The 22074-nt window shown below is 47.5% G+C and overlaps 1 protein-coding gene across 2 annotated transcripts in view; it reads right to left on the bottom strand.

The window, feature by feature from the left end:
* LOC134356051 (oxidative stress-induced growth inhibitor 1-like) overlaps positions 1 to 22074 on the bottom strand; it is a 34477-nt gene extending 12403 nt beyond the window's left edge. The window contains exons 1-5 of one of the 2 annotated variants that reach the window (XM_063066571.1): positions 21991 to 22074; positions 14310 to 14434; positions 7333 to 7442; positions 4038 to 4174; positions 600 to 791 (exon numbers count right to left, since the gene is read on the bottom strand). In XM_063066571.1, the coding sequence (XP_062922641.1) occupies positions 600 to 791; positions 4038 to 4174; positions 7333 to 7381 (378 nt within the window). In that variant the 5' untranslated portion in view covers positions 7382 to 7442; positions 14310 to 14434; positions 21991 to 22074. Of the gene's footprint in view, positions 1 to 599; positions 792 to 4037; positions 4175 to 7332; positions 7443 to 14309; positions 14435 to 14519; positions 14822 to 21990 lie in introns of those variants that run through there. The other variant, XM_063066570.1, reaches the window with a different exon arrangement.

A 22074-nucleotide genomic window follows, 5' to 3' on the forward strand; every position in this document is an offset into this window, starting at 1 on the left:
GAGAAACTTCTGAAATGCCCGCTTCACTGTCGCTGCTACTGTGTGGTAACCGGAATCTCCGGAGCAGAAGGCCTCGAATCCTCAGCTTTGCTTGTTTCAGCGGCCGGGGCGAGGTCGAAGGCACTCGGCAGAGGATGGCGCTTGGGAGGCTGTATCGGAGGGGCTGGTCGGAGGCTCGAAGTTTTCGGATGGATGGATTCGGTGTCGGCTGTGGTCGGCTGCTTCCAAGGCATCGGCAAGTTGACGGTGCCTGGAGGTTTATGGCAGGGAGTTTCTCCCTTTTGCCGCCTGCTATCGGGGACTCGGGAGTCGATCGACTTGGGGACTTTGAGACTATTTTTTTTACCATGCCCATGGTTTGTTCTTTATCAAATTATGGTATTGCTTTGCACTGCTGTAACTATATGTTATAATTATGTGGTTCTGTCAGTGTTGTTCTTTGGTTTGTCCTGTTTTCTGTGATATCTTTCTGGAGAAACACAGTATCATTTCTTAATGCATGTATGTATTTCTAAATCACAATAAAAGAGGACTGAGATTTCTCATAATCTAAAAATAATAAATAACCTGGAGCTGTTTGGAAATATTTTCATACTTACATGCCAAGCTCCACCAGGAGGTCCCTTGCCCAGGACTAGGTGAGGAATGTATTGGTCTGGTTCAAGTCTCCAGCTCAGCACAGAATCTAAGGATACGCCCAAATCAGCATCAGGTCGCAGGATGGAATCGAACAGGACGGCAACTGGACTGTGGGAACGGCCCTCCAATCCCTCAGACAGGAACTCCAGGTTCTGGGAACAGCAGGGTAGATAGAGAAGAGTATGATGATACTGATGAAGAGGAGTGTAATGGTGAAATGCTCAGCAAAAAGCCTCCAACACATCCCACATGTACTGCTACAGACAATTATTTCCCTAGTTCCAAGCAGAAGAAGTCTTTGCATTCTAACTTCTCATCTTCAGGTTTCTGGATGTAAACGTAAACATTACCAATAACTTGTCCTGGTCCAAACATGTGGTCATCATGAGCGAAGGAGCACACCAACACCTCTACCTCCTCCTGAGGATAAGCAGCTTCCCCAGAAGGAGCACACCAACACCTCTACCTCCTCCTGAGGATAAGCAGCTTCCCCAGAAGGAGCACACCAACACCTCTACCTCCTCCTGAGGATAAGCAGCTTCCCCAGAAGGAGCACACCAACACCTCTACCTCCTCCTGAGGATAAGCAGCTTCCCCAAACACCCTCACAACTTGTACAGGTGCACAACAGAAAGCATCCTATTAGGATGCATCATAGATTTGTATGGGAACTTCTCTGCCCACAACTCCAAGAAATAGCAGAGAGTTGTGATCACAGCCCAGCCCAATGTGCAAACCAGCCTTCCCTCCACTGTCTCTGTCTACAATTATGGCTATCTTGGGAAAGCAGCCAACATCCCACCCGAGTCATCTTCTCTTGTCACCCCTCTCACTGGGTTAAAGATCCAAAAACTTGAGAACTCATACTATTAGTCTGAAAGAAAGCTTCTGTCCCACTGTTATAGGACCTTTGAACAGGCCAATTAAACAATAATTATGTCTTATTATGTCCAAATATTTCAAGAGTCATCAAGTTAGGCTTGAGCTTTATAAAACTGCATCTGGAGTACTGCATTCTGTTCTGGTTGCCCCGTTATAGGGTTTGGAAAATCATAGAATCAGCACAGCACAGGAACAGTCCATTTAGCCTATCTAATCCATGCTGACCTGTTCCATTGACCCACACCTAGACTACAGCCTTCAACACCCTTCCCATCCATGTACTTAAATGTTGAAATCAAACCTATATCCTTCACTTCCACTGGCAGCTCATTCCATACACTTACCACCCTCAGATTCCCCTTAGATATTTCGCCTTTCACATTTAACCTACCCTCAGATTCCCCTTAGATATTTCGCCTTTCACATTTAACCTATGAACTCTCATTCTAGTCCCACCAAAAATCAGTGGGGAAAGCCTGCCTGTGTTGAGCCCTCAAGGTGCAGAAAAGGTTTACTAGGGTACTGCCTGGATTAGAGGGTATGTGCTGTAAGGAGAGTCTGGACATTCTTGGATTGATTATTCTGGAGTGGTGGAGACCGACAGAAGTTTATGTATCTTCAAAGATTGAAATGTCCAATATGAGAGGGCATGCATTTGAAGTCAGAGGGTCTAGGTTCAAAGGAGATGTACCGGGCAGAATTTTATTTCACATAGAATGGTGGATGCCTGAAATGTGTTACCAGTGGTTGTGCTGGAGACAGATACTATAGAGCCATTTAAGAGGCTCCTTGATAGACACATGAATGTTCAGTGAATGGACCATGTGTGGGATGAAGGGATTTGGTGTCATTAACTGAATGAGTTCGCCACAAGTTTGTGGGCCAAAGGATCTGTTCGTGTGCTGTACTGTTCTATTTCCCAGGCTGTGTGTTCCATGTGTGGGGCACTGTAAACTGGAACCATTAGGATATGAAGAGGAGAAATGGGAGGTTGGAAAGCTGAAAACCCAAGACCAGACCCCAAGTGAATCTAGGAATATTGGTGAGATGTGACTGTGTTACAGGGTGTTCAGGATACAGAAATCCCATGGGACAGTGACCAGACGATGTGTGGGGTGAAACAGCAGTGTAATGGTCAGCATAACGGTATGACAGCCCCAGCGACTGCGATTCAATTCCCACCACTATCTGTAAGCAGTTTCTACACTCTGTGTGACCGCCTGCATTTTCTCCAGGTACAGTATTCCAGTTTTCTTGCACAAACAGGTTAGTCGGTTAGTTGGTCCAATGTGTACAACTGTGTGCCATGGGCTTGTTACCATGCTTTATCTCTAAATAAAGTTTAAATCTGAATTTGGATTCTATCCTCTGTTAGAACAGTTACATTTTTTATGTAATAAATCTGAAAGTAATAACAGCAACATGCAAATGTGTCCACCAAACTGCCAGACTGGCATCTGAACACCAGGGGGAATATTCCTCTCTTTCCCAGTGCCAGTCTGTGCATGACTCCAATGTCAAGTGTTGATATTTAAGAGGAGGCTGATGTTGCTCTTCAGTTAAATAGTACCTTTACTGTGGTAAGGTCATTAAAAACACAACACAGGGGCATTATCAAACAAAAACTGTCTTCTTTTAACAGGGTCTTCATAACCAATCCTTATAGAGGGTTTAGAAGTGGAGAGAGTGAGCAGTTTCAAGTTTCTGGGTGTCATGATCTCTGAGGATCTAACCTGGTTATAAAGAAGGCAAGACAGTGGCGAGACAGGAATGACGTGGGTGACGGACAATTGAGGAGATGGTCAGATAACATAGCCCAGTCTTTACCAGCTTCCACTATCTCTTCAGACTGTGAATTGAACCTTGCAGGGAGAGCAGGTACTGAGCAAGGTCTCTGAAAAAGCAAAAGCAGGGAGCAGATATCCTCTGCCTGGGAAGGTGATTACGGAAACAAGTCAAGCGGGTTCTTGACAGTGAAGAAATATGGTTTGAAAAAATAAAAAATAAGTGTGATTACATTTTGAGAGAGCTGGAACATGATGGTGCATGAATGGACCTCAAAAATGTACTGGGCAGTGACACAGTAGGCAGAGCTGCCACCCAGCAGGTTCAGTCTCGACTTCCGGTGCTCTCTGTGTGGAGTTTACATGCTCTCTCTCTGACTGAATGGATTGATGTGATTGACTGATAGGGGACTGTTAAATTACCCCCAGTGTGTGAGTGAGGGGTTGAAACCATGGGGGATTTGATGGTGACTGTGGGAAGAATAAAAATGCAGTATTAATGTCATTTTAGTGTAAATGGGTAGCAGATGGTTAGCATGAATTCAGTGGGCTGAAGGGCCTTAACCTCTCTGTATGACACATGGCTTTTATACAGTAAGTCTGTTTAACTGTGCTAGAAACATTCATCATTCTTTAAGCATACTGTATGGTTCAAAAGCTGAAAGGGGAGAAAGATCAAATGCAGCACAGTCTCCCTGTTATTCATCCTCAAACTTAGTCACTTTACGTTACCTGATCGACGATGGATCTCCTCAGATTTGCCTCCAATTTCCGTTGAAGAATTGGATTGGGATGGACTGAAGATTCCTTAAAGTAAGGCCGATATCCAGACAGGAAGTAGGACAGACAAATGGCAGAGGGCCCATTCCCTGTTGAAAGACACAAAACCCTGTCAGAGGTTGTGAAGATCCTCAGCTGCTAGAGAAATAATACACTCAGCAAGGCTCTGCTCAGAGACAGAGGAGCTCATAGTGGTATGGGATGGGGAATGAGATAGTCAGGATGCAGCAGTCAACATCCTCTCCAGACATCACTGTAAACCCCACCCCAACATCCACTGGGGTGACTGCAGAAAGTAATGTTTCCATCCCGCTCCTCTGCAACTATGTCCTTATCCCTCCGTTCCCTTCTCTCTACTCCCTCAACAATTCCACCTCTCTCTGCTTCACTCCCCTCAATCACCCCTGAATCTCACTGTTCCCATCTCCATTCCACTCCTTTGCCATTATTCACCCAGTCCCCCGCTCTCCTCACCCTTACCATCCCCTCTCAGCTCTCTTTTCTTCCCACCTCCCCTTCCTCATCATAGCCTGAACAGCGCCTTCTTGCTTTTCTCACCACCCAACAGTTACTACCACTCCCCATCCAGAATGTCCATCGGTAAACTGGTTTATTGATTTGCGAATGCATTGAGGTTGAACAAGAGGAAGCAATTACAGAATGCAGAATAGAATGTTCCAGAGAAAGTGCGGAGCAGGGAGAAGATAATGATGAAATCGATGGTAAACTCAATGGTCATAAAAGAGCTGTCCTTCAGCCTGTTGGAACGTGCTTTCAGACGTGTGTCATCTGCCCAGTGGGAGGGGGAGACACGAGTGTCCGGGGTGGGTGAAGTCTTTGTTTTACCTCCGGAGAGGGAAGGCTGGTTTCTGTGAAGTGCTGAACTAAAACCGCAGCTCTCCGCAGTCACTTGCGGCCCAGAGCAGAGCAGTTGTCATATAGGATGCTCCCCATGGAGATCAATAAAAGTTAAAGGGGACAGATACATTTCTTTAGTCTCCTGAGGAATCAATGGCTGTGACTTCCCTATAAATACAAAGAAAGACGTAATTTTGGTTTGCATTATTCCTGCTTGTTCCCACTGATTAACTGCTAACCCAATTCACACTTCTCCACAATTGAAGCTTCTATTTATATTGTATGGAATCTTCAATCATCCAGATATTTTGTCAAGCTCTTCTTTGGTCCCTGACTTCTCACCTAGGAATACCCGATTTATTTTCACGCCTACATAGGAACAAACTCCCATAATATTATTAAATTCAAAAATCCCTTGTGGGTAGATAAATTCATCCCTACAAATGGCCAAAATAGTTTGTTCTCCTTCCCAGCTTTGACTAATTGTGCAACATAAACAAAACGCTGGAGGAACTGAGCAGGTCAGGTAGCATCAGTGGAGGAAAATAGAGCACCTTTGTAGATGTTGCCTGACTCGTTGAGTTTCTCCAACATTTTGACATGCTTTAGATGCCATGCATTACAATATCGCCGAGGTACAGTCACCAGATCAAGTGATTTTCTTCTATTTTCTGACTTAAGGGCAAAAACAACATAAGCCTGTTTGCAAGAATAGAACCTGCTTGTTACCCACGCACAGGCTGTACATCTGCCAGTCCAAAGAGACTAATATTTCTTTAGTCTCAGCCAATCACCTCAAAAGACCATTAATTCAGGCTAGAGTTCATGAGAGAATCACAGGCTGAAGTGAGGTTTCAGAGGTTGGAGGCAGAGAGCCCACAGTCAAGGTTGTCATGGGACAGTAGGTATTGAAATTAAAGCTGTGAGATTTAAACTGCAGGGATTTCTGCCCAGGGTTTGGTGTACACAGAAGCAGCTTTAGGCAGTAATGGAGGGGGGTCATGGTGGGGTGGCAGTAATTGCTGATGAGGTTGCACCCTCCCAGTCAAGGGAGCTGGCTGGGAACAGGCACTAGCACCTCAACCAGACACAGCTCACTTCATATGCTGAGTATTGTAGCTCAGCTCCTGCCTTTGACCAGTGAAAATGACTATACCCTTCCTGGAAGGGAGACACAGATTTCCCAAGGCAAATGGAAGCTCAAAGCAATAGATTACATTTAGGAGAGTTACAATATCCTGCAGGCAAATGCTTAATCACAGAGTGAGTCAGCCAGAAACAGGTAGCTGAGCACACCAGGTCCATACTGCCCATCAACTACCCATTTACATGAATCCTACATTAATCCCATTTTCACAGTTACAACCCCACCCCCAGACTCCTTATGCACTTTCACACTGGGGATGAATTACAGTGCATAATTAACCATCTGACCGACACGCCTCTGGGATGTGGGGAGGGAATTAGAGCACCTGGGCAAAACCCTACAGGTTCTAGGGAGAGCGCAAAAGCTCCACACAGACAACAATTGAGTTGGGAATCGAACCTGGGTCTCCGGCACTTTGAGGGTTTGAGGTGGGAATCAAACCTGGGTCTCTGGTACTTGGAGGGTTTGAGGTCGGAATCGAACCTGGATCTCTGGTACTTGGAGGGTGTGAGGTCAGAATCGAACCTGGGTCTCTGGTAGTTTGAGGGTTTGAGGTGGAAATCAAACCTGGGTCTCTGGTAGTTTGAGGGTTTGAAGTCAGAATCAAACCTGGGTCTCTGGTAGTTTGAGGGTTTGAAGTCAGAATCAAACCTGGGTCTCTGGTACTTTGAGGGTTTGAGGTCAGAATCAAACCTGGGTCTCTGGTAGTTTGAGGGTTTGTGGTCGAAATCGAACCTGGGTCTCTGGTACTTGGAGGGTTTGAGGTGGGAATTGAACCTGGGTCTCTGGTATTTGGAGAGTTTGAGGTGGGAATCGAGCCTGGGTCTCTGGTACTTGGAGGGTTTGAGGTGGGAATCGAACCTGGGTCTCTGGTAGTTTGAGGGTTTGAGGTCAGAATCAAACCTGGGTCTCTGGTAGTTCGAGGTTTTGATCAGGTAGGTCATTGGAGCTGGTGCACACTCTGATATAATCCACCCACCTTCGTGCTGACAAACATTGCAGTGAGCCTGACGGCCGGAAAATATGATAACCACCTTATGATGTCAGAAGAAGGTGGCAGAATGTCTGATGATATAAAAAACAAAAATGTTTATCTGAATTCAGCATGAATAGAGAGGGATGATGGTATGAGGAGTTTGGACACTCTGACCCCCTCTCAGAAGTAAGTATTGCAGAGATTATGCACTCCAGCATGGTGGGGTTACCAGATGTTGGAGTGATTGGTCGGAGATGCTATCTTACCGATTACAACCACAGGGAGGGGACTGAGTCTTTGTGTGGCCTGGTCCATCGCTCGTGGGAACACACCCAGACAGTGCCTGTCTCCTCCAAAAGATTCCTCAGCTCTCAATCTGCCAAAAGAGAACAGGAACGGTTAATGACATCTACATGATTAATCCAATGCGCTGCCATTTTTTCTATTAGTCATAGTCATAGTCATAGTCACAGTCATACATTATTGATCCCGGGGGAAATTGGTTAAGTGCAATCGTGAACAATAGCCAGATCAGAAATGCTGATCAAGTCAACTAGTTCCCAAAGGAAACTCTGACAGGCCAATCAGATGGTTCACAGCTGCTCAGTGATAGAACAAGTCCCTGCCAGGATCGTGAAATCATACAAAAACATGCCATTTGGCCAAATATGCCCACACTGACTGGTGGGAACCCCTCTGTATTAATCCTCTCTTCAAGGCCTGGGCACTTAGCCATGTCAGTCTGGGTGACTCAAATGCTCATGCAGATACCTCCTCAATGCTGTCAAACAGATGTGCAGAGCAAAGATGTTTTACACAGAGAGTGACGGGTACCTGGAATGGACTGGCAGGCTGCCATGGGAGGTGGTGGAGGCAGATATGACAGCAAGGTTTAAGAGGCATGGAGACAGGCATGTACAGAGGCAAGGAGTGGAGAGATATGCATCACATGCAGACAGAAGGAACCTCTTCGGCACAGACATCGTGGGCCAAAGGGCATGTTACCAGGCTGTTCTATGTCCTATTATAGTCACCTGAAAATCAGTGGGACAATGTTACTGTAAAGGGAAAAGTAATGATGTTCCGAATTGTGTGCAGGAGAATCCCTTTGTATATCTAGCTCCTCGGGAAGGAGAGAGCGTGGAATCTGTTTCTCGGAAAGGAGCCATGGGCTGTGTATGAGCAGGAAGCCCTCGGAGAATAGCACTCATTGAATCAAAACGTTCAGGTTAATAACCAGGGTCATGTGGACTAACCCCAGAGGGGTGAGCAGGGACCTGTCAGGGGTGGCAGAATCAAATATCAGCAGGTAAATTATCACAGGTCAACCTAAAGAACGCATGGTCCCAGGGCAGTCCCACAGGGACAAAAGTTAGAGAACCAGAAGTGGACTCCTGAGATGATGAAGGAGAGAAATGAAGAAAGGCAAAGGTGGAGGAGAGGTGTTTTGTGAGAAAAGGGAGAGAGGAGAGGGAGAGAAAGAAAGAAGAGACAGAGAGGAAAAAGGAGGGAGAAACAGAGAGCATGGGATGACGGGGAGAGGAAGGTGAAGCGAAAGGAATGAGAGAAGGGGACGAATGCAAGAGAGAGGAAAACAGAGAGGGCAGACACTCAAGGAGAGGCCAAGAAAGGGGAAGACAGAGAAAATGGCAGGCAGGGAGAAAGAAAGGAAGACAGAGAGGGAAATAGAGAAAGAGAGGGTGAGGCAGAAATGGAGGGAGGAGGAGGGAGGGATTAGAGAGGGGAGGAAGAGGGCGATGAATGCCAGTGAGAGGCAGGCAGACGATAGCACACTAATGTGTGAACAAGGAAGCATCATTACAGAGAGACCGTGTTTTTAGAACAGTACAGGCCCTGCAGCTCATGATGTTACACCACCCTTTTAATCTACTCTAAAATCGATTTAACCCTTCCCTCATACAGTGCCATCATTTTTCTATCGTCTATGTACCTGTCTAAGAATTTCTTAAATGCTTCCAATGTGTCGGTCTCTACCATCACACTTGACAGGACATTTCATGCATTCACCGTTCTGTTTAAAACACTTACCTTTAACATCCCCCTGTACTTTACTCCAATCAAATTAAAATATGCCCCATTTCCACCCTGGGGATAAAGCCTCTGGCTATCCACTCGATCTATGCCTCTTATCATCTTGTACCCGTCTATCAACTCACACTCATTCTCGTTCACTCCAGAGAGAAATGCCAAGCTCACTCAACCTATCCTGATAAGATATGCTCTCCAATCCAGGCAGCATGCTGGTAAATCTCTCTGCACCCTCTCTAAAACTTCCACATCCTTCCTATCATGAGGTGTCCAGAACTGAACACGATATTCCAAGGGTGGTCTTACCAGGGTTTTATAGAGCTGCAACATTACCTCACGGCTCTCAAGCATAATCACCCTACCTAATGGCCAATGCACCATATACCTTCTTAACAACCCTATCAACTTACACCATAACTTTGGACGTGGACCTCCTCTGTTTCTCCATTCTGCTAATAATCCTGCCATTAGCCCTGTATTCTACCTTCAAATTCAACCTTCCAAAGTAACAAAAAACACTTTTCAGGGTAGAACTCCATCTGCTACTTCCCAGCCCAGCTCTGCATCCTATAAATATCCCGTTATCAATTATGACAACGTTCTACACTATCCAAAACTTCATCTGCATATTACTTGCCTCCTTGTCCGCTTCTTCATCCAAGTCATTTTCAAAAATCACGAAGAGCAATGTGCCAAACAGATCCCTGTGGAACATCACTGGATACCAAGCACCGTGTAAAAAACATTTTGGCTACAACCATCCACTGCCATTTCTGAATCCATATGCTTCCCTGGATCTCATGCCTTTTCATTTTCTGAATGAACCTACCATGGGGAACATTATCAAATGCCTTACACCACATCCACAGCTCTACCTTCATCAATGTGCTTTGTCATATCCTCAAATAATACAGGTCCATGAGGCATGACCTATTTGTCACAAAGCCGTGCTGACTATTCCTAATCACATGATGCTTCTCAAATACTTGTAAATCCTGTCTCCAAGAATCTTCTCCAAAAATTAGCCCACAAGTAAACCTCACTAGCCTATAATTCCCAAGGTTATCCTTACTCCCTGTCTTAAACAATGGAATATTGTTTGCCACAATTCTCTGGCACTACTCCTGTGGCCAACGAGGATGGAAATATCATCGCCAAAGGCACAACAGTCTCTTCCCTCACTTGCTGTAGTAAGTTGAGGTATATCCTGTCCAGCCCCAGGGACTTATCTATTCTAATGTTATTGCAAATTTCCAGCACATCCTCTTCTTTCATGTGAACATGTTCTATCGTATCATAAACACAAGAAATTCTGCAGATACTGGAAACCTGAAGCAACATACACAAAGTGCTAGAGGAACTCAGCACGTCAGGCAGCATCCATGGAAGTGAATAAACAGTTGACATTTTGGTCCAAGACCCTGCTTCGTGCTTTCCTCACAAACGTCAAAGCCTTTCTCACACGTGAACACTGAAGCACAATATCCATTAAGGTCCTTTCCAAATTCCTCCAACTCCAGTCACACATTTCCTCTTCTATCACTGATCGGTCCTACCTTCAGTCTAGTCATCATTCTGTTCTTCACATACATGTAGAATGCCTTGGTGTTTTAAAGTCTTGTCATGTCCCTTCCAGCTTTCCTAAGCCCATTCTTATGATCCTTCCTGCCTACCTTGTAACTCTCCAGAGCCCTGTTTGACCCTTGCTTCCTGAACATTAAATATGTTTTTTTTTTCTTCCTTTTAACTAGATGTTCTGCTTACCTTGTCAACAACACTGTCATCCTTTCCCTGCCTGAATGGGACAGAGTTATCCTGAATCTCCTGCAAGTGCTCTTTAAATGATCTTCACATTTCTGTCGTGCAATTCCCAGAGTACATCCATTTTCAGTCACACTCTGATGGGGCTGAGCAAGGAGAGGTGATTGGTGTGCACAAGTAGAAACAGTGAGCAGCTGGAGAGTGAGGAAGCGGGGCTGAGCAAAGAGAAGATGAAGATTGGTGTGTACAACTGGAAGCAGTGAACAGCTGGAGAGAGGAGGGGGGTCTGAGCAAGGAGTGGTGATTGGTGTGCACTAGTTGGAACAGTGAACAGCTGGAGAGTGAGGAGGGAGGTGTGAGTAAAGAGAAGAGGAAGATTGGTGTGCACAAGTAGAAATAGTGAACAGCTGGAGAGAGAAGGTAGGACTGAGCAAAGGAGTGGTGATTGGTGTGTGCAAGTGGAAACAATAGATGTGTTATTTTCATTGATCAAAGTACTTTATACACGACAATGCTGCCTGTTCCCAAGGGGGAGAGGCAGTGGAATGTTGAATGGATGCCGGAGGCGTCGTCATGGTTATTGGCAGCAGCTGGAACAACAACAAATATAACGCTCTCACAGGCAACTTGTGGAACAGAGCCTTTCTCATGGAGAGTAGCTGGAATTATCACGTTCCCCGGACTGCATGAGCTCAGACTGCGGCAGAATACGGAACCATTTAGCACTGGAACACGCCATGCAGCCCGTCATGCTGTGCTGAACCAGGCAAGACGGACATTGAAACTGAAGCAGAGGCCACATTGTCATTCCCAATGATTCTCCCTTCCATTTACCCTGTGTTATTTTTCACAGTCATTCAGAGTTTGAATGAACCCTCATGATCTTGTTTTGCACATGTTCTATCTGGACTATATCCTTCCTTGCAGGGGAGACAAGGCCAGTACATCAATCTCCATATCTGGTTGTACTGGGGCCATATATATTTGGAGTTAGATGACTCTCATTGTCTTATAGTGAGCAACACTTTGTTTGCCTTCTCAATGAAATTGCTACACCTGCATGTTCATTTAATACACGGATATTTTGGTCTGTCTGAACACCAGAACATCTTTAAGTCTCTTGCCAAAGAACAAAGCACCGTGACCCTTTCTGTCTTTCTATGAAAGTGGGAGAGTTCCTCACAATTGCACACCTCATTCCACCTGCCAGGTACTTTCCCAGCCACACAGCCTCTCTCACTCTGCATCCTGCTCCTAGCCTGTGCAGCTGGCTAGCTTTGTGCCTACGAGTACTGTGTACATGTTACCACATGAACCCTCTCCCTCTGTGACCACCGGTGTATGTTGTGCTGCAGAGATTCAATAATAGCCGCTGTGTGCAAACAAAGAAAAATACGCAACTGCTCCCCTCATCTTCTGAAGCAGTCCCTCAGCATTGAAGGTGACCTGCACCCTCCCAGATTATGGGGTCACTGACGAGGCAAACGTTTGAACCACAGACACTTCCATAGAGGGGTGGGGATGGCTGATGGGGTGTGTGAAGAGGCTGTTGCGCAGTGTCCTGTTTGCTTCCAATAAATGAATTTCAGGTCCTCAGCACCATCCCAAAGATCCTCCTTCACTACGAGCAGTCACAAGTTGGAGGGCCACAGAAGTCCGGCAGGTGCTCCAGAAGATCTGGTCACACTTTAGCCCCATACACCTCATCCTTGGTCCCAGCGCAGTGCGGAGGGAGCTGGCTCACCTAGGGTTCCTCTAGACACGGCCAAGGTGGCTGTTCATGGGTCTGTGCGCTGGGCAGCTGAGGGTTGCTCCCAAGCTGGGGTTATGACTGTGCCAGTGTGTCCCTGGCAAATGGCCTGAGGTGTGCATGAATGCAATGGGACATTTCTGGGACCACAGTGATGAGCATGTAATAGTTCAAAATTGTAAATGATGTGTATGGTGAAGAAGTGTAATATTGTATTCTGTAACCATTGAATAAACGTATTTTGGAAGAGGAAAGCAAAAGGAGGCTTTGAACACATCCCTGAATGTTTTCCTCTCTAACTTCTCCACATGAATGGACTCATCCTTGGAGACTAATGATAAAGTAGGTCAAAGTCAACATGGTTTCTGTAAGGGGAAATCTTGCCTGACAAATCTGTTAGAGTTCTTTGAGGAAGTAACAAGCAGGGTGGACAAAGGAGAGGCAGTGGATGTCATTTACTTGGATTTCAGAAGGCATTTGATAAGGTGCCACACAAGAGGCTGCTTAACAAGATAAAATCCTGTGGTGTTACAGGGCTGACAGGCAGGAGGCAGTGAGTAGGAATAAAGGGGGCCTTTTCTGGTTGGCTGCCAGTGTGGTGTTCCTCAGGGGTCAGTATTGGGACTGTTACTTTTCACATTGTTTGTTAATGATTTAGATAGTGTAATTCATGGCTTTGTGGCAAAGTATGCAAATGAGATGAAGATAGGATATGCAGGGCTGAGGAAGCAATGCGATTGCAGCAGGACTTAGACCAATTGGAAGAATGGGCAAAAAAGTGGCAGGTGGAATACAGTGTTGGGAAATATATGATAATGAATTTCGGTAAAAGGAACAATAGTGTGGATTATTATCAAAATGAGACATAGTTCAAACATCAGAGGTACAGAGGGACGTAGGAGTCCTCGTGCAAGACTCCCAGAAGGTTAATTTACAGATTGAGTCTGTGGTAAAGATTGCAAATGCAATGTAGGCGTTTATTTCAGGGAGAAATAGAATATAAAAGCAAGGAGTCAACGCTGAGGCTTTATAACTCACTAATCAGGCTGCATTTGAGATATTGTCAACAGTTTTGGTCCTCATATCTTGGAAGGGATGTGTTGTCATTGGAGAGAGTCACAGGAGGTTCATGAAAATGACTCCAGGAATGAAGAGGGTAAAATATGATGAGCATTTGGTCGCTTTGGGCCTATACTCACTGGAATTTAGAAACATGTGTGGGGATCTCATTGAAACCTGCTGAATGTTGAAAGGGCTAGATAGGGTGGATGTGGAGAGGATGTTTCCTATGGTGGGGATATCCAGAACTAGAGGGCACAGCCTCAAACTTGAGGGGTGACCCTTCAGAACAGAGGTAAGGAACAATTGTTTTAAACAGAGTACTAAACTTGTGGAATGCTCTGCCACAGACTGCAGTGGAGGCCAGGTCCGTGTGTATATTTAAGGTGGAAGTTGATTGTTTCCTGATCGATCAGGGTATCAAAGGGTATGGCGAGAATGCCGGTGTAAGGGTTTGAGTGGGATCTGAGATCAGCCATGATGGAACGATAGAGCGGACTCAATGGGCTTAGTGGCCTAATTCCGTTCCTCTGTATTATGACCTTATCCCTGAATGCTTTCCTCTGGAAACACCTTCCAATGAATGAACACATCCCTGAGTATATCCCTCTGGTAACCTCTTACCTTGAAAAACTTCAGTCCTGACGCAGGGTCTCTACCCAATTGGTTGACCATCCCATCCCTCACAGATACAGTTCGACGCACTGAATTGTTCCAGCAGTTTATCGCTCACTCCAGATTTCCAACACCTGCATCAAAATGGAAGATGTGATGTTAAGCCTGTGAATGACATAGCTAAGGCCAAAGTAATCAACTGACAAGAGAAACAGGCACCTCGTTCCCGGGAAAGTTGGATCACTTATCCTTCCAGTGGAATATTCCGCTGAAACATTTTTGGGAATATCACTCTGGAACACTGAGGTATGCGTGTGGGAAGTCTTGATCTCAGAAGCATATATGAGGATAGGGATCTTCATCGTCTGCCCCTCCTTCTTAGTCTGGCTGCAGCCCCCTTCCTTTCCAGCCCTGCTGAAGGGTCTTGGCCTGTAATGTCAACTGTTTAGTTCCCTCCACTGATGCCGTCATGAGTTCCACCAGCACCTTGTGTGTCTCAGTCAATCGTTAGTCCTGTGTTTTATTTGAGGCCTTGATTTCCTTGACCAACGAAAGCATATCTAATATATTGAAGGCTGTGGTAAGTGTCAGCCCTCAGTTCCTCCCAGAACATGGAAAGAACTATAGGTTTTGTGGTGGGTCCGTCCCTACCTCCCTTGATTCTATGGTCTACCTTCCCCCTCCTGTCAGACTCCAACTTCTTCAGCCCTTGCTCACTTCCACTTATCACCTCTGACAACATCCCCACTCTCCCCTTGCCTAATCTGCTTATTTCCCCTCCTCATCTGGATCCACCTATGTCCTGCCAGCTCTTGCACCATCCTTGCCCTTCACTCCTTTCTACTGGCTATCACCGCTCTTGTTTTCCAGTCCAGATGAAGTACGTGATCCATATCGTCAACTGTCCATTCCCCTCCACAGATGCTGCCTGACCCACTGTGCTATGTGTGCTGCACGTTTGCAGGACAGTGTTTCACAGTGGGCAGGCCGGGAGAGGACCTTTCATTTTGAAGGTGCTGAGCGTAAATCCCATTCCATCACAAGTTTCAGGGAACAAATTGGCGGCGATTTGCAGGTTAGCTTCTGAATGTGCAGAAGAAGATGCCAGATATTGGGGAGGGCAGGTAAGTGTAGGACTGATTTCTCAAGGGAGGCAAATGTCAGAAGCGATCCCAACAGACCATCTCGACTGGCTTTTGGTGGTTGAAAGAGGCCATACACCATATGTCTCTCTTGGGGCTCCATGCAGGGACAGAATCCACAACACAGGTCAGACCATAGCTCCTCGTCCACTGTGACGACTCTGGATCTGAGTTTTCCTGAGGCACAGAGCAAGGAGACCTCCTTCCTTGATGACATTTCCTGACCCAGCTGCTCTTCCAAATCCAGCAGGTGAGTCTGTGGGGAAATTCTGGCTTCTGGCACAGACAAGTAGCCTCTCCCAGGCAGCATCAACGTCAAAGTTCAAACTAAATTTATTATCAAAGTAGATATATACAACCCTGAGATTAGTTTTCCTGCAGGCACCCACAATAAATTCAGTAATTGTAATAGAATTAATGAAAGACCATACCAACAAGGTGAACAACCATTGTGCAAAAGCCAACAAACTTCACATACAAACAGAAATAATAACAGTAATATTAATAATAAATAAAAATACAATAAATATTGAGAACATGAGATGTAGAATCCTTGAAAGTGGATCCATAGGTTGTGGGAACATTTCAGTGGTGGGCAAATGAAGTTATCCCATTTGGTTCAAGGACATAATGGTTGAGGGATAATAACTATTCCTGAACTTGGTGGTGTGAGTCCTGAGGCTTCTTCCTGATGGCAGCAATGAGAAAAGAACATGTCCAGGATGTGGGGTCCATGGTGCTGGATGCTGATTTCCTGTGACAATGCTCCGTTTGGATGTGCTCGATGCTGGGGAGGACTTTACCCATGCTGGAAGAGGCTGTATGCACTACTTTTGGAAAATTTTTCATTCAAGGACATGGGTGTTTCCATATCAGGCTGTGATGCGGCCAGTCAATATACTCTCCACTACATCTATGAAAGTTTACCAAAGATTTAGATGTCATACAAAGTCTTCCAAAACTTTAAACTCCTAAAGAAGCAGAGGCACTATTGAGTTTTGCTCATAATTGCACTTACATGCTGGGCCCAGAAGAAGTCCTCTGAATGATAACCATGAGGAATTTAGAGTTGCTGACCCTCTCCACCTCTGACCCCCCGATGAGGAATGGCTCAAGGACCTCTGGTTTCCTCCTCCTAAAGTCAAAAATCAGCTCCGTGGTCTTACGATATTGAGGAAGAGGTTGTTGTTGCAGCACCACTCAGCCTGATTTTCAATCTCCCTCCTGTGTGCTGATCTGTCACCACCTTTGATTCGGCCCACGACAGTGATGTTGGCAGAAAAGTTGACTCTGGCATTGGAACTGTGTGAGCCACACCCTGACAGGTGAGAAGTGAGTAGAGCACACAGTCCTGTGGTGCACTCATGGGAGGCGATGCTGTTGCTAATCTGAACTGACTGGAATCTGCAAGTGAGGAAATCGAGCATCCAATTGCACAAGGAGGTATTGAGGCCAAGGTCTTGAAGCTTATTGGCTAGTTTTGAGGAGATGATAGCATTGAATGCCGAGCTGTAGTCGATAATGAGAATCCACACTTAGGGTCTTGATCTGGGCTACACAATGGTGAGGTGAGATCGGCAAGTGACAGGATCGTACGTTTGTAGGCATGGGCCCTTCAGTCCATAAATCCATACTGAGTTTCCTGTGCATCTGCACCAGTCCCATTTGTCCACATTATGATCAATTGCCTTGCCTACTTAAGTGTCTGGCTAAATGCCTCAAACTCAGGAACTGGTAAGATCAACCAGAAGATACAGGAGAAGGAAGGTTAATTTCTGTTCTGTGGTATCTACCAAGGCAGTCGGTGCATAAGTGCATATTGATTGATGTCATCACCGGGGAGAGGGAACACGAGATGTCCATATTACCTGCGTCATGACAGGATCAATAACCTCTGTGTTGATCAATACTCCAGCATCTCCATCAGACTGGTCTCTAAACACATGCATCGACCAAAGCCCCACCACAAGATGGTGGGCAAGGTTCCCAAGGGCCATTCAAAGAGGGCTCCTCTCAAACAATGATTCACTCATAAAATCAAGGTCAGGCAGCATCCATGGAGGGAAATGAACAGTTCGCATTTCAGGTTGACATCTTTCAGCTGAACATTTCATTCATCCATTGTCTATTTCCTGCCACAGATGTTGTGGACCTGCTGGGTTCCTCCAGTGGTTTGTGTGTTTATTGCTCCGTGTTTCCATCTGCTTCAGCATCCTGTTTTACATTGATAGGCTGTCGAATTCTAACCTACGGGAGCCCACCACTTACTGGCTGCCCTGAGGGACCCACAGTTGGTTTGAGCAAGAGGTCCAGTAGCTAACTCACCAGTGCAATCAGGAGAAAAGGATTTACTCCACTTGCTCCCGACAGCAGAGAAACCAGTGTTAAAGAACACGTGGTACCTGGAGCCAGGCCCCCGACAGCAGAGAAACCAGTGTTAAAGAACACGTGGTACATGGAGCCAGGCTCCTGACAGCAGAGAAACCAGTGTTAAAGAACACGTGGTACATGGAGCCAGGCCCCTGACAGCGGAGAAACCAGTGTTAAAGAACACGTGGTACATGGAGCCAGGCCCCTGACAGCGGAGAAACCAGTGTTAAAGAACACGTGGTACATGGAGCTAGGCCCCTGACAGCGGAGAAACCAGTGTTAAAGAACACGTGGTACATGGAGCCAGGCCCCTGACAGCGGAGAAACCAGTGTTAAAGAACACGTGGTACATGGAGCCAGGCCCCCGACAGCGGAGAAACCAGTGTTAAAGAACACGTGGTACATGGAGCCAGGCCCCCGACAGCGGAGAAACCAGTGTTAAAGAATACGTGGTACATGGAGCCAGGCTCCTGACAGCAGAGAAACCAGTGTTAAAGAACACGTGGTACATGGAGCCAGGCCCCTGACAGCGGAGAAACCAGTGTTAAAGAACACGTGGTACATGGAGCCAGGCTCCTGACAGCAGAGAAACCCATGTTAAAGAACACGTGGTACATGGAGCCAGGCTCCTGACAGCAGAGAAACCCATGTTAAAGAACATGTGGTACATGGAGCCAGGCACCTGACAGCGGAGAAACCCGTGTTAAAGAACACGTGGTACATGGAGCCAGGCCCCTGACAGCGGAGAAACCCGTGTTAAAGAACACGTGGTACATGGAGCCAGGCCCCTGACAGCGGAGAAACCAGTGTTAAAGAACACGTGGTACATGGAGCCAGGCCCCTGACAGCGGAGAAACCAGTGTTAAAGAACACGACGTGGTACATGGAGCCAGGCCCCTGGCAGCGGAGAAACCAGTGTTAAAGAACACGACGTGGTACATGGAGCCAGGCCCCTGACAGCGGAGAAACCCGTGTTAAAGAACACGTGGTACATGGAGCCAGGCCTCTGACAGCGGAGAAACCCGTGTTAAAGAACACGTGGTACATGGAGCCAGGCTCCTGACAGCGGAGAAACCAGTGTTAAAGAACATGTGGTACATGGAGCCAGGCTCCTGACAGCAGAGAAACCCATGTTAAAGAACATGTGGTACATGGAGCCAGGCACCTGACAGCGGAGAAACCCGTGTTAAAGAACACGTGGTACATGGAGCCAGGCCCCTGACAGCGGAGAAACCCGTGTTAAAGAACACGTGGTACATGGAGCCAGGCCCCTGACAGCGGAGAAACCAGTGTTAAAGAACACGTGGTACATGGAGCCAGGCCCCTGACAGCGGAGAAACCAGTGTTAAAGAACACGACGTGGTACATGGAGCCAGGCCCCTGGCAGCGGAGAAACCAGTGTTAAAGAACACGATGTGGTACATGGAGCCAGGCCCCTGACAGCGGAGAAACCCATGTTAAAGAACACGTGGTACATGGAGCCAGGCCTCTGACAGCGGAGAAACCCGTGTTAAAGAACACGTGGTACATGGAGCCAGGCCCCTGACAGCGGAGAAACTCGTGTTAAAGAACACGTGGTACATGGAGCCAGGCCCCCGACAGCGGAGAAACCCGTGTTAAAGAACACGTGGTACATGGAGCCAGGCCCCTGACAGCGGAGAAACCCATGTTAAAGAACACGTGGTACATGGAGCCAGGCTCCTGACAGCGGAGAAACCAGTGTTAAAGAACACGTGGTACATGGAGCCAGGCTCCTGACAGCGGAGAAACCAGTGTTAAAGAACACGTGGTACATGGAGCCAGGCCCCTGACAGCAGAGAAACCCATGTTAAAGAACACGTGGTACATGGAGCCAGGCTCCTGACAGCAGAGAAACCCATGTTAAAGAACATGTGGTACATGGAGCCAGGCTCCTGACAGCGGAGAAACCTGTGTTAAAGAACACGTAGTACATGGAGCCAGGCCCCTGACAGCGGAGAAACCCGTGTTAAAGAACACGTGGTACATGGAGCTAGGCCCCTGACAGCGGAGAAACCAGTGTTAAAGAACACGTGGTACATGGAGCCAGGCCCCTGACAGCGGAGAAACCAGTGTTAAAGAACACGTGGTACATGGAGCCAGGCTCCTGACAGCGGAGAAACCCGTGTTAAAGAACACGTGGTACATGGAGCCAGGCCTCTGACAGCGGAGAAACCCGTGTTAAAGAACACGTGGTACATGGAGCCAGGCCCCTGACAGCGGAGAAACTCGTGTTAAAGAACACGTGGTACATGGAGCCAGGCCCCTGACAGCAGAGAAACCCGTGTTAAAGAACACGTGGTACATGGAGCCAGGCCCCCGACAGCGGAGAAACCAGTGTTAAAGAATACGTGGTACATGGAGCCAGGCCCCCGACAGCGGAGAAACCCGTGTTAAAGAACACGTGGTACATGGAGCCAGGCCCCCCGACAGCAGAGAAACCATTGTTAAAGAACACGTGGTACCTGGAGCCAGGCCCCTGACAGCAGAGAAACCATGTGTTAAAGAACACGTGGTACATGGAGCCAGGACCCTGACAGCAGAGAAACCCGTGTTAAAGAACACGTGGTACATGGAGCCAGGCCCCCGACAGCAGAGAAACCATTGTTAAAGAACACGTGGTACCTGGAGCCAGGCCCCTGACAGCAGAGAAACCCGTGTTAAAGAACACGTGGTACCTGGAGCCAGGCCCCTGACAGCAGAGAAACCCGTGTTAAAGAACACGTGGTACATGGAGCCAGGACCCTGACAGCAGAGAAACCCGTGTTAAAGAACACGTGGTACATGGAGCCAGGCCCCTGACAGCAGAGAAACCAGTGTTAAAGAACACGTGGTACATGGAGCCAGGCCCCTGACAGCAGAGAAACCCGTGTTAAAGAACACGTGGTACATGGAGCCAGGACCCTGACAGCAGAGAAACCCGTGTTAAAGAACACGTGGTACATGGAGCCAGGACCCTGACAGCAGAGAAACCCGTGTTAAAGAACACGTGGTACATGGAGCCAGGCCCCTGACAGCAGAGAAACCAGTGTTAAAGAACACGTGGTACATGGAGCCAGGCCCCTGACAGCAGAGAAACCAGTGTTAAAGAACACGTGGTACATGGAGCCAGGCCCCTGACAGCAGAGAAACCCGTGTTAAAGAACACGTGGTACATGGAGACAGGCCCCTGACAGCAAACACATGGCTATGACATACATGGCTTCTTCACAAATGCTGAGGTCACCCAGAGCGGAAGCACCAAACTTGCCTCCCCACCAACACGGCAGTGGACAGAAATGCAGTGAACGCCTGCTTGAAAGAGCAAAGTTGCCAGCCTCATGAGGGCCCCCTGACTCTATGGTCCAGAATCATTGTCGCCAGGAGAGGTGGGAATCAGGAAAGAGATGTTGCTGGACTGTCAACCAAAGACCTGGCAGCAGACGTTGTCTGTGCTGAAGGTGTACAGATCCATAGAGAACTTCTGGAGCCAAATTCAAAAGTGACCCCTGTCTGTGGACAAAGCAGGTTAGCCCACAGCAACTCTGTCAGGCCCTTACAGGGCAGTAGAGCCACTGAGCTCTCCCAGTATCAGCCTTCACCTGTGGCTTCTGAGGACACTCCAGCTTCCTCTTGCTGCCAGAGCCAGTCACTGACCCCCGCCCAAGGCCAGCACACTCACAGCAGCCCCGGTCCCATCAGCACACCGCCTGTCAGCAGAGCCGGTGGCTCGGGACAGCCGGGATCGGGAGCTGGGCACGAACTCCTTACTTCAGCCTTGGCCCTAACTGCCGCAGACTTGGGTGAGGGAGGTAATGAGGTTGGGAGGCTGTTGACAAAGAGATGGAAGATGGCCCTATCCTTCCTCGACTTCCAGGGGACGTGGTGGTGAAGACAATCGAGTGATACCCCTGGTAAGAGACCAAATCCGGCTCTTCCTGTCAATACCACCCATGCTGAAGGCAGGGGCCAGGGGCCGTTTGACGTAGAGATTTCTGAGAGGATGCCTGACAAGGGAGGAGTGGCAGAGAGGGGCCGCTATATGCCTCACACCTCCTAGCAGCTCCTTTGGAGAGGGAGGAGTGTAATCACACCACGTCCACCACCCCCACCAACCCTTCAGCATTTGGACGCGTGTCAGTGGTGCTACAAGCAGAAACATTGACAGATTACAGGCTTACCGGCTGGGGCTGCACTCCGGGGGGCGGCCAGTTTACCGACTTGTAGGCACGCTGCTCATTCTTGGCTCTGCCTCTGGATTTAAC

This window comes from Mobula hypostoma, chromosome 14, assembly GCF_963921235.1.
Source record: "Mobula hypostoma chromosome 14, sMobHyp1.1, whole genome shotgun sequence".
In the NCBI taxonomy this organism is placed as follows: Eukaryota; Metazoa; Chordata; class Chondrichthyes; order Myliobatiformes; family Myliobatidae; genus Mobula; species Mobula hypostoma.